Source organism: Aythya fuligula, chromosome Z (assembly GCF_009819795.1).
Source record: "Aythya fuligula isolate bAytFul2 chromosome Z, bAytFul2.pri, whole genome shotgun sequence".
Classification (NCBI taxonomy): Eukaryota; Metazoa; Chordata; class Aves; order Anseriformes; family Anatidae; genus Aythya; species Aythya fuligula.
Window position 1 is genome coordinate 10,953,696 of NC_045593.1, and position 12,527 is coordinate 10,966,222.

Here is a 12,527-nt window from a genome sequence, read left to right on the forward strand (position 1 = left end):
TCGGCTCCCTTCGCTCCCAAAGGATTTTCCCTCTGTGTTTTTCTGCCAGGCCTTGCGCGGAGGACGCCGGGGCGGCACCGAGGGGTGTCCTGGGAGGGCTGTGCTGGGAAGAGCCTGCCTGGTGCAAGGGGGGGGACACTGGGGATCTCACCGCGGCCACCCTGAGGGGGTGGCAGGAGGACAGGGAGGAGATGGGACTGGTGCTGGGAAACAGGAGCGTTATTTCAGCGGGGACCTGCGTAGGGCTGAGCAAAACGCTGTGAGTTTAGGGGTGCCACCAGCTCCGGGGGGCACGGGACTGCAGCAGGGGGCTGTGGTGCCAGGAGCGCGGTGCCCTGCGGGGGTGATGGGGGCCACAAACAGCCCAGGGGACACCGGGGTCCAGCAGCATCACCACAGTCCTCGGGTGCCCCCAGCGCATTCGCAGCACGAGGAAGGTCCCTGCGGCCCCAGAAAACTGTGCCTGCGGGGTTTTACAGCGCGTGGGCGTCCCTGTGTGCCACCCAGGGTGTCCCCAGAGCCCCGCGGTGTCCCCAGCGCAGTGCCCACAGGGTACCCCCGCTGCTGTCCCCCTAGAGTGTCCCCAGCGCTGTCCCCCGGGGGTGTCCCCAGCGCTGTCCCCTGGGGGTGTCCCCAGTTCAGTGCCACCAGGGTAACCCTAACACAGAGCCCTGCACTGTCCCCAGCGCCGTCCCTTGCCGGTGCCCCCCACCCATCCCCACCGGCGCGCCCCTCTCCAGGTTCTCCCCCCGGCTTCCCGGTGCCTTGCCGGTGCCTCCCCCCGGTACCCCCCCCCCCCTGTTTCTCGTTCTCCCGTCCCTTTCGGTGCCGGTGTCGAAGCCTGTCCCTAAAAGGTGCTGGCGGGCGGCGGGGGAGGTACCGGGGCGGCCCCCTCCCGGCGCGGCCCCTCCCCGGCTCTTAGGCGGCGCGGCGGGGCGGGGGGCTCAGTGCCGGTGCTGCCGCCGCCCCCGGTGCTCCGAGCCCCGCCGCCCCCCGTGCTCCGTGCCCCGCCACCGCCACCGCCACCGCCACCGCCACCATGGAGGCCATCAAGAAGAAGATGCAGATGCTCAAACTGGACAAGGAGAACGCCATCGACCGAGCCGAGCAGGCGGAGGCGGACAAGAAGCAGGCGGAGGACCGCTGCAAGCAGGTGGGTGTCGCATTGAACCCCCCCTTCCCCCCCCAAAAAATAAATAAAAAGTTGATGGGGAGCCTGACCCTAAAAGGGTTTGGCCCCAGGGATCTCGCCCTGATGGGTGTTCAGCTCGTGGATCCCAGCCCTAAGGGTCCCCAGCCCTTGGGATTTGCCCCGCTGGGTGTCCGACCTTGGGGACCCCCACCTTGGGGATACCCAGCCCTGGGGACCCCCACCCTAAGGACAGCCACCCTGGGGACCTCACCCCGCTGGGTGGCCAGCCCTGGGGATCAGTGTCCCAGCCTGTTGTCCCTGTTGCCCCTCAGCGCCCCCAAAACTCCTTGGGTCTTGGTGGGACACCCTAGTGCCACCCCCTTGTCCCTCTGCCAGGGACGCCCCTGGGGACAGCGTGCTCCCACCTCAGCCACAAGAGGTGGGGACCTTGCTGGTGTCCCCACATTGGGACCCCATTGCCCTCTCCGGGCTCAGGGGTCCTCCGACCCCAAGGACCTGTGGCTCCCCGAGGATGTGTGGCCCCAAAATCGACAGGACAATGCCAATGGGATGAGGGTGACCGTCCCCTGACGGGTAGGTGCCCTGGGGTTGCCATCCTTGTGCCAGCCCCCCCCCTGACACCCCATAACCCGTCCCTTCCACAGCTGGAGGAGGAACAGCAGGGCCTGCAGAAGAAGCTGAAGGGCACGGAGGATGAGGTGGAGAAGTACTCCGAGTCCGTCAAGGAGGCCCAGGAGAAGCTGGAGCAGGCGGAGAAGAAAGCCACGGACGTACGTAGGCAACCCCTCCCCTGCGCGGGCGCCGGACCCCGGGGAGGGGGGGCGAAGGAAGAGGGGAGCCTTATATGGGAAATATTGGTGGGGAGGGTGGCAGGATCCGGCCCCGCCACGCCGGCACCGGGACGGGCAGCGGGTGCTGGGCACGTCCCATGGGGGTACCCACAGGTGTGGGGGCACCGCTCAGCCCCAGCGCCCCAAAACGCACCGGGACAAGCATCCCCGGTGAGCGTCGGCCATGTATGTGTAGGGAAAACTTGAACATCGTTGCTCAAATGAGGTAGAAAAGGGGAAAAGAGTGGAGAAATGGGAAAAGTTCTCGCCCGTTGCGGGCACTGGTTGCATAGGATGCTTGGGGTGCGTGTGGGGGGGACCCCCAACGTGCCGCCCTGTACCCTGGGAAGGGAAAGGCCAGGAAGAGTTTTATTTAGGGCCATGACTGATGTTTCTCCTGGGAAATGGATCCCGCCGGGGAGATGTTAGGAAGGTGTTGAAATTGGCTTGTGCCCGGCGGGGATGAAGGGCGGAACAGCTGTGTGCGGCCCCAGAGCCGCCCGGGAGCGGGGTATAACGACCCGCGGTGCCACACCGGGCATTTGACACCCTATAAATAAACCCTCCTTTTGATGGCCAGTCCTTCTCTGATGAAAGCCAACCCTGGAAACTGGAGGAGAAGCTAAAAGGGAGCCGTCGGGAGCGCAGCCAGCAGGGGCACGGCCAGGCTTTTCAGGATTGAGAACCAAAAATTCAATCCCAGCTGGTTCGTGGAGCCAAACGGGGGGGGATGCGTCAAATCCCCAAGGTGGCCGCCAAGGACAGGGGACAGCAGGCAGGGACAAGCAGCGGCAGCAAAGGCCCCAGGGTGGCCCAGAGCCCCCAGGAGTGACCGGACCCCCCCCTCCCAGTGCCACCCCGCAGGGACCCCCAACCTCCATGGGCACATGAGGTGGTGGCAGCGGAAAAATGGGGACAGGGGAAAGAGGAGACAGAGCCTGAAACCCACCCCAGTGTCCCCAGTCCCACCAGTGCCTGCCTTGCATCATCCCTGGTGCTTCCAAAAGGGACAGAGGGGTGGCTGTCCCCAGAGAGGCTCCTGGGGTGAGGAGGGGGTGTCCCCAGCCTGTGCGCCCCCCCCAGCTCTGGGCAGCGAGGTGCCAGTGTCCCCCTGTGCCCGGCTGCCTCCTGTAGGAGTTTTGGGAAGTTTGTCCTGAGGAAGGCTCTGGGGCTGTTTGCTGACCCCTTGGGCCTGCCCGAAGTCAGACACAAAGTTGTTAAAACGTTGGAAACCCTCTGGAAGGGCTGGTTGGTCTTGGCAAGAGGCAGGCACGCCGGGCTGGCCCGGGGGGCTGTGCTGGGGGCTGTGCTGGGCTCTGTACTGGTCTGTACTGGTGGGATCGGTGTGGGATGAGGCGAGCTTGGTGTGGGGCACGGAGGGGACACAGGGGTGCTTGGTGGCACCAAGAGCACTCCAAAGCAGCAGGGAAAGGTTGTGGATTTTGGCAAGGAGAGCCCTGTCCTGGCAGATTTGGGGACGGGGAGCCCCTGGCCCCTCGGGGGAAGGGTCTGGAGCGGGGTCGTGGTGAAGGAGCCCTGCTGCAGCGTCGGGAAGGGGCAGGAGGCTGTGCCATGCGCGGGGACAGGCTGTGCCACGTGCGAGACCTGGAAGTCCCCAGGTGTCCCCGACGGGGACGTGCTGACAGCGCTAAGTGCTCCCACTCGGCGAGGAGCAGCAGGACCGAGCCGCAGGGTTGGCAGCTCCAGATCCTTCCCAGCAGCTGGACGAGGCCACCGTGGCCCCGTCCCCTCCGTGTCCCCCACGAGGGACAGCACGCGAGCCCGGAGCAGGGTTTATGCCCCGCAGCCCCTCCGTCCCCACTTGTCCCCGGTGGCCAGCCCGTCCCCAGCCACCCGCCGGGCGCAGGGAAAGGCAGGCTGAGCCGTTCCCAGGCCACGATCCCGGAGGCTTCACCCAAGTTCCCGCCCCGGTGCTCTCCCAAGCCGAGACTTTGCTCTTATTTGGCGATTCCCCGAGCCGGTGGGAGGGAACGGGCGCTGCTGGGAAGTGACTGCATCCCTGGGTGGGGCCAGGGCAGGAGGCACCCAGCCTGGAACGGGGTGCCTGCCCCCACACCCCACAGCCTGTCCCCCGCTGCCAGATCCCACTGATCCCACTGCCCTTTGGCCACTGGGACCCCCCATTTGTGCCCCGTGCACCTCTCTGTGCCCAAGTGCTGGGCTGGGAGAGGGGCCAAGCCCGATGCCACGTGCCCCCATGCCACCTGGCTGGGGACATTGGGCTGCAGGACCCCCCCCGAGTGGCATGGCCGGGTGCTGGCCCCCCTAGGGTGGTCCCAGACCCCATGGCAGCCAGTGGGGTCATCCTGGGAATGGCTCAGATCCATCCCTGGAGGCAGGTGTGAGCTGCCAGAGCTCCTTTAGGCAGATTGAGAACCACCGTGCCGTGCCCTCCTGACGCACCAAGGCATCTGCTGAGGTGGGAACACGGAGCTGGGGGGCACAGAGCTGGGGGGCACGGAGCCAGGGACTGACCTCTCCCCTGGGGCACTGGCCCCAGGGGTCTCCGTGGGGCTGCTGGACAGGTCCCAGCTTGGGGAGCAGATGCCAAAGGGGTGAGACAGCGGGGGCACCCTGTGCCAAGGGACCCCAGGGGGTGCCCCGGAGTGGGCTTTGCCCTCCTGCCCCATCCCTCTTGCCTGTGGGGCAGAAATCCTTCCCCTGGCTCTGCAGCTGGGGAGCACCCGTGTGTGCGCTGCTTCCCTGCCCGTGGGGGCCCACAGGGCACCCCCAGACCCCTGTCCCCCTCAAAAAATTGTCTCCAAGCTCCTCTCTGCCTCTCTGCTGGAGCCATGGGGGGCACTGTGTGCCCTGCTTTAGGAGGGGGCTGCGTCCCCTATGCCGGGGGGCACCCCCCAGTGCCCTAGCTGGGTGGGGAGCCGTGCACCCTGCCCAGGGGGGTCAATGTGCCCTGCTGGGGGACACCCTGCCCAGGGTGGGGGGCAACGTGCCTTGCTCTGAAGGCACCGTGCATCTTGCCCAGCCTGGGGGGACACTTGCTGTGCCCGGGGGGGGGCACGTATCTGCTTTTTTGGGGAGGGGGCTGGCACCCAGCCTGACGGGGACCCATGCGCCCTACCCGGGGGGCACTGTGCGCTCTGTCCAGGGAGCGCAGCGGGCCTGGGTCTGCCCATGGCAGCAGCAGCAGGAGCAGGAGCAGGAGGAGGAGGAGGAGGAGGAGGAGGAGGAGGAGCAGGAAGGGATGGAGGCAGGGCGGGCGGCGGGAGCGGCCGCCGCCTGAGCGCTTCCTGCCCGAGCCAGGCAGATCCCACAAAGGGCTCGGTGCTGCGGCCTCCCTGTGCTCCCCGCCGGCCGCACGGCCATGGCCGGCATCAGCTCCATCGACGCCGTCAAGAAGAAGATCCAGAGCCTGCAGCAGGTGGCCGACGAGGCGGAGGAGCGCGCCGAGCACCTGCAGCGGGAGGCCGATGCCGAGCGGCAGGCCCGGGAGCGGGTAAGGCTCCTGGGGCTGGGGACCCCCCAGGGACCCCCCGCTGCTGGGGCAGCGCCGCTGGCCCCATAGGGCTGGATGCCAGGGAGCAGAGCTGCACGGTCCCGTGGGTGCTGGCCACCCTGCTACGGGCACGAGTGGCCGCTCCCCGGGTGCCCCATGGCACGCCCTGGGGGGACCCAGCACCGGCATCCTCACTGCGCTGGGGAGAGGGGGCTGGGGGGCACGGGGTGGTCATCCCGGTGTGTGGGAGCCCCCTGGGTGTGGGTACGGGGTGGGGGGCTCTGGGCAGGGTCCCCAGCACCAGAGGTGGGCTTTGGTAGGGATGCTCCCGTGTGGGGCTCGCCGCAGCTTCCCCGGTGAGCATCCAGCTCAGCGCCTCGGCTGGGCTGGGGCTGGCAGTCCCCGGGAAAGGTGCCCCCCTCGGGGGCTCAGCGGAGAGCCCCCCACCCAGGCTCTGTGTCCGGCTCCTCAGCAGAGCCCCCCTGCTCCCCATCGTGTCCCTTGTTGGGGAGAACCCCCCCCCATTTACCAATTTGGGCTGCAATTCCCACCCCGTGGCAGCGGGACGGCGTTTCCAGGCGGCAGCTCGCTCCTGCTGCGGCTTTATTTATTTTTTTTTTGCTTTCTCTTGTTGTTGTTGGGCGGTATTTTCGTGCTTTTTTTTTTTTTTTTTTTTTCCTTTTTCCTCTGTTCCCCCCCCCCCCTTTGCTCCCGTAACATCCCCAGCACTATCAGGGGCGGCAGAGCTGGGCGCGGTACCCGGGCTGTTGTCACCCGGGGCTGCGTGCGGAGGAAACGGCCCCTTCCTGCCGCCACAGATCGGGTTCCCCGCTCGCCAGGCGCTGACGGCGAGCTCATGTTCCCCACTGCCCATCCGGGCAGCTCTGACCCACTTCGGGGGGGGTCATCCCCGGGGAAAAAAAGCCCCCTGCGGGGCGATGCGGAGCGTCAGCGGAGGTGCTGCCATCCCTTACCTATAGGGGATGGTGGTGGCGGGTATGGGGACATCCCCGCCTGGCTCCCTGCTCCGTGTCCCCAGGGTGCTGCTGGAGCACGGTGCCAGGCCTGCTCCAGCCCATGAATAAGCAGGAGGCACGATGCTCTCAGCACTGCCCATCCCTTTGCGCCCCATTTTTTTTATTTTTTATTTTTTTTTTTTTAATCCCTGCTCCCCTCTCCTTCCAGCAGCCCCCTCCCTGCGGGGCCGGGAGCTGCTGAGGCAGCGTTTCCCGGCGGTGACGGAGCAGGAGGGCCTTAGCAAATGGAAAGAGCGCGGGGGCCAGGCGGCGAGGGGCTGGCGGGGGGCCAGGGCCACCTCTCCCGGACGGCCCCGCGCGCGGGGAGCCTGGGAACGAACGGGGAGGAGGTTGGGGAGGGGAAATAATGGGACCCGGTCCCACCGGCCCCATAGGAGGCTTGGCCAGGAGCCAGCCCGACGAGGGCGACTCGCTCCATTGCCCCCCGGTGCCGAGCTGTAAATTAGTAGGGGGGGCAGCACGGGGGCCCCAAATGGCCCCACGGCGCAGTGGGGCTCGGTGGTGTGGGGCCGGGGAGGGCGTCCCGGCCGCTTGGCTCCGCCGCCGCCTCCGTAAACAGGAAATCCACAAGTGGCTCCCATCTCCTTTTCGGGAGCGAATCTGCACGGGGCATTCCTCCTCCTTTACTCACGGCTCTGCAAACCCCAAACCCCGTGCTGCCCCATGGAGCGCACCCCTTCCACCTCCGGGGCCGTGTGGCACCGAGCGAGGTGCTCGGGGTGGGCAAATGGGACGCGTGTCCCAGCTGGGCGAGCACGGCACAAAGGGGTGCTCCACGCAAACGCACATTTTCCTGCTGAAAACGCACTGGGAACGGGCGGTGACCCCGGGTTTTTGTGCTCCCCAGGCCGAAGCTGAGGTGGCCTCTCTGAACCGCCGCATCCAGCTGGTGGAGGAGGAGCTGGACCGGGCCCAGGAGCGCCTGGCCACCGCCCTGCAGAAGCTGGAGGAGGCCGAGAAGGCGGCGGATGAGAGCGAGAGGTGTGACGGGGGGGGCACCGCCGGGGTCGTATCGGGTCACCCTCCATCACCAGCAGCCCCCTGCTCTCCGCAGAGGGGATTCCTGCACGGTGCAAAGAGCAGCTCCTGAGGGATGAGGGATGAGTTTGGGACCAGCCTGGTTAAGAGGCACCATGCCCACAGCTCTTTGCTCCAGGACGTGTCCCCAGAAGGGCCTTGGGGCATCTCTGGTGCTTTAATTGTGCTCGGAAGCATCCCCGGGGTGCCACCGGCACGGGGTGGCCGAGGGGGTGCCGCTGTCCCCGGGCAGTGCCCCGTGGTGCTGGGGCTGGAGGACGGCAGGGGCAGGCAGGAGGTGTAGGAGCCACCTCGACCCACAGCCATAACATCTCTCCTTGAAGAGATCTCCTAATCTCCTTGCTTTGGCTTCCCTCAGAGGCATGAAGGTCATCGAGAACAGGGCCATGAAGGACGAGGAGAAGATGGAGCTCCAGGAGATGCAGCTGAAGGAGGCCAAGCACATAGCAGAGGAGGCCGACCGCAAATACGAGGAGGTGCGTGCCCCGTCCCCTGGTGTCCCCCCGGGGCCACCCCCTGTGGCCTTACACCCCCTTTCTGGGGCTGACACCTTCTTTCTGATGCCACCAACAGGTCGCCCGCAAGCTGGTCGTCCTTGAGGGAGAGCTGGAGCGCTCGGAGGAGAGGGCAGAGGTTGCGGAGAGGTGAGCGGGGGGCTCCCAGGGGGGTCCCACACCACCCCCGTGCCGTGTCCGTGTGGGGACAGGGGTGGCCGAGCGTCCCCGTGAGGACGGGGAGGTGTGTGTGGGGTGGGAGGGGAGGCAGAGGGATCGCACCCCCCAGCACATCCATGACCCTGCTCTCTGCTGGCCCCTTTCCCACCCCAGCCGAGTGAGACAGCTGGAGGAGGAGCTGCGGACCATGGACCAGACCCTCAAATCCCTCATTGCCTCAGAGGAAGAGGTACCGGGGCAGGGGCGCGGGGCGACGTGCGGCAGCCCCCCCTCTCTCTGTCGCTCTCCAGCCACCTCTTTTCCACTCTGCCTCGGCCGCCAGCCCTCACCTCGCCTTCCCGTACATCACCGCAGGCTGGGCACAATCCTCCGTGCCCGCTCTCCTCCTCTTCCTCCTCACCCTCCTCCTCCTCCTCCTCCTCCTCGGAGGGCTGCAGGAGCGTGGTGGCAGCGCTGACACAGGCTGGCACGAGGAAGGGACCCGTGCCCGGTGGCTCTGCTCCTCTCCCACCCTTGCTGCCCGAGGTTTCTCCTCTCTCATCTTATTTTCTCTCTTTTTCTTTCCTCCTGCCCTGCGCCCGCTCTTCCTGCTCCCCGCTCCTCTCCTCCCCAACCACCATCCCCGGCCCTGCTTCCCCCCCTCTCCCCACGCCTTGCTTGGGATGTAGTAAATGTGGTGACCTAGAGGAGGAGCTGAAAATTGTCACCAACAACCTGAAGTCCCTGGAGGCCCAGGCCGACAAGGTAGGGGCTGCGGGGGCTGGGCGCAGAGCTTGGGGCTGGGGGGGATGGGGTCCCTTGGGTGTGGGGGGGGGACAAGGGTGACAGATTGTGTCCCACGGGGCTCACGGACGTATCTCTGTGTCCCTGCAGTATTCCACCAAGGAGGACAAGTATGAGGAGGAAATCAAGCTCCTAGGGGAGAAGCTGAAGGAGGTAAGGCTCATTTTGGGTCCCCGCGGGTGCTCCCAGGGCAGCAGGAAAAATAATCCCTCACCTCCCAGGCTTGGAGGTTAATTAATGTGCTCGGCACCTGCAAGCAGCCCAGGCGCAGGAGATGATTTTGGGGTGGTTTTGGGGTGCGGGGTGGGCTTAGGGGGCAGGTTTAGGGGTGCCCCCATCACACTCGTCCTCTCCCGCAGGCGGAGACCCGGGCAGAGTTTGCTGAGCGGTCTGTGGCGAAGCTGGAGAAAACCATCGATGATTTGGAAGGTAAAAACACCCCCACCGCCTCCCGACCCCTTTGTCATGGGGACAACGGGACAGGACGTGTCCCTGATTAGGGGGGGCTCGGCCGGGCTGAGGCCAAAGCACCCCATGGGCGAGCCGGGTCCCCGTGCAGGGAGGTGGGTAGGGGGGGAGGCTGGAGTGCCGTGGGTTTTTTTTGGGGTCTGTGGGAGGGGAATAGGGCCGCATCCACTCTGCCTGTGCCCGATGCCGTACCCGCACGCCCTGTGCCCCGCTCACCCGCTCTCTCTCTCTCTGCCACTCGCCCCCTCCCCGCTCCACCGCCCGCCACCCCCCTGCTGCCCCCTCCCCACTGCCTGCAGACGAAGTGTATGCGCAGAAGATGAAGTACAAAGCCATCAGCGAGGAGCTGGACAATGCGCTTAACGACATCACCTCCCTCTGAGCCCCTCCGGCCGGCACCAGCACCGCACTCCCCCCCCCATCCCCTTCATCCTCACCTTCATCCTCCCCCTCCCCAGCTCGGCCGCTTGCCTGCCCGGCCCCCCCACCGCTCCCCCTGCCCTTCCCATCCCCTCTCTGTCCTTCCCGGCCCATGGGGGTCCCCGCAGTGTCCCTCTTTTTGGGGAAAGCAAGGCGTAAGGCGCTATGGGGTGTTTGGGGAAAAGGGGAGCAGCCCCCAGATCCCAGCAGCACGAGCACCGGGGACCCTGCGCCCCCCCAGCAAAGCCATGCCCAGGGTGGGGGGACACGTCCCGGAGAAGCAGCACCTCCGAGGAGAGGTGGGCTCCAGCCCCATGGGGATGAGGGGTGTCCGTCCCCAGGCAGGCAGCCCCCCGTTCCCCCCCTTTCTCCCCCTGCTCCCCTCTCCCTGCTCCCCTCCTTCCTCCGCACATCGCTCTTCAGTTTGCATTTCATGACTTTTTCTTTTCTGTTCTGTCCCTCCGGGTCACCGAGTTGGTCTCAATAAAGCGTTTTCTCTCCTTGGTTTCTCCCTCGTTTTCTTCATGCTGCTCTGGCTCCCCACGCTCACCCCTTCATTGCCTGCTCCCTCTCGCCGGCAGCCGGGGGTGGGAGGTGGCTGTGGGGACCCCCACTGCTGAGCCCCTTTGTGCCTCAGCCTGGGGACGTCCCCCACCACCCCCGGCTCCCGGACACAGCTTTCCTCATCTTCTGCCACCTTTCAAGACGTTTCTCCATCGCTCTTTCGGCCTGAATTAGTAGGGTTAGACCCGGTCCTGTCTGCTCCCCATCCACACCCCCGGACACCACGACAGCCCTGACGTCTCCTCCATCCCCTTCTTGTGCCAACAGGGCTGACCCTACTGTTCGTCAGCAGTTCCTGGCCCTAAATGGGTCCCCAATCCTCATCCCTCACCATCCTACCCTGCCCCAAAACCCAGAATTGGTGGACCCGGGGCCGACTGCCTCCTCCCGCCGTCCCCACTGGTCCCCAGTGCCCACCAGTGGCACCACAGCGGGGTGCCCAGCGAAGGCTCTCGCAGGCAGCACTGTCTCTTTTTCACTAACTCTCTTTTCTCTCTCTCTCCCCTTTGCTGCGCTGACGTCTCCGTTTTCTCTAGAGCGCTCCCGGCAGGAGGCCGAGAAAAACCGCGTTCTCACTAACGAGCTGCGGGTCATCCTTACCGAGCTTAACAACTGAGCTAAGGCAGCTCCAGCCCCAGCACAGCCTCACACCCAGCCCCGGCTGCCCCCCTGCCCCCTTTTGGCCAGGCTGGTTTGGGGCTGGGAACCCCTGCCCGCTCCCCATGGGGATAACCACCCTGCTGGGGGGGACAGGGAGCCTTTGGGGAGCCAATGTTGGTTTTTTTTTTTTTTTTTTTTTTTTTTTGGAGAGAGGGATCAGGGGTTTTGTCGTGTCCTGGGATGCCCACACGGTGGTGGCTGTCCCCTGGCACCAGCATGGCCCTGCTGGGGAGGGATTTGGAGATTTGTGTGGCTGCTTCCCCCTCCCTCCCGTCACCCCAAAACCACGCAGGGAGGGTGCCCTCAGAGTGGGGTCCCCACAGGGTGCCCCCATCCCCATCTCTTAGTGGGGAGGGGGATGCCGACCGCAAGCCAGCACCGGAGGAGGCCGCCCCGGCAGCGGGCTGCCCGTCGGAGCTCGTCCCTGCAGCCTCGATATCTCTGCTCCTTCTCTGCTGTCCTCTCTGCCCGCCCTCCCGGGCTGCTGTCTCACTCCTCTTCTTCACGGAGCACCCGGCTCGTGCCGCTGGCACCAGCTTCTCCTCTCTCAAGGGTTCGTGCACGTGCCGGTGGGGACGGCAGGACGGGGAGAGATGGGGCCGCGGTGGTGGTGGTGGTGGTACCCGCACCACGGAGGGGCTGGCCGAGGGCTACAGGGTGCAGCGGGAGGATGGAGAAGCTGAAGAGATGGGGGGGCTGCCTGACCCCCACCTGGGGGTCGTGGGCTCATCCCTGCCGCTGCTGGGGCTGCTCATACTGAGCCGTGTCCCGTGTGCGTGTGTCTGTGCCTGGCGTGGTGTGCGTGGGTCCGGCTGTGTGCGTGGCTGGGTGTCCCTTGTGTTCACAGAGAGTCTGGCCAGTGCCAAAGAGGAGAACGTGGGCATCCACCAGGTCCTGGACCAGACCTTGCTGGAGCTGAACAACCTCTGAGCTGCCTGGGGAGCCCCCGCCCCTCTTCCCTATACCCCACACGTGCACCCCACTGGCACGCTCAGGATGTCATCAGCTGAACTGCGCCTTGGCCAAATCCACACATCCATTGAGAAGGGAAGCCCTGCAGCCTTACACCGTGGCTCGGGGGGCGTCTTGTCTGTGCACAGCCCGAACGGCTCTGTCCTGTCTTCATGTCCAAATATTAAAGCAGTTTGACAAGAAGGACGGGTGCGCTTGGTCCTTGTGGATGGGGGGCAAGGGCACTGGGAGATGGGGGGGCTGCTCTGTAGGAGCATTGCTGTGGGGCAGGTAGAGCAGTCACAAGGACGTCCTTGGCCTTGGGATGGGACTGAGAGTGATTCCTTAGGATGCACAGGGAACCTCAAAGTCCCAAGCTCAGCCCAAAATGAGCACGTGCACACTTACCGGGATCTTCTCCGGGCCTGGAGCTGCTCACCCTATGCCCTCGCTGCGTTCTCTCCTACCAGCCGC

The 12,527-nt window shown here is 65.8% G+C and overlaps 1 protein-coding gene across 11 annotated transcripts; it reads left to right on the forward strand.

Moving 5' to 3' along the window:
* Positions 1-1,019: 1,019 nt before the first annotated feature.
* On the forward strand, positions 1,020-12,257 carry TPM2 (tropomyosin 2). 11 transcript variants are annotated; one of them, XM_032206205.1, is made up of 9 exons: positions 1,020-1,153; positions 1,798-1,923; positions 7,343-7,476; positions 7,892-8,009; positions 8,107-8,177; positions 8,361-8,436; positions 9,081-9,143; positions 9,350-9,419; positions 11,950-12,257. In XM_032206205.1, exons 1-9 carry the CDS (start codon positions 1,040-1,042, stop codon positions 12,030-12,032), a joined length of 855 nt encoding a protein of 284 aa, XP_032062096.1. In that variant the 5' UTR covers positions 1,020-1,039; the 3' UTR covers positions 12,033-12,257. The 11 variants fall into 11 exon arrangements, with proteins under 11 accessions (XP_032062096.1, XP_032062094.1, XP_032062098.1 ...); XM_032206203.1 differs by lacking the exon at positions 8,361-8,436 and adding an exon at positions 8,876-8,951; XM_032206207.1 differs by lacking the exons at positions 8,361-8,436; positions 11,950-12,257 and adding exons at positions 8,876-8,951; positions 10,979-11,205.
* Positions 12,258-12,527: the final 270 nt, after the last annotated feature.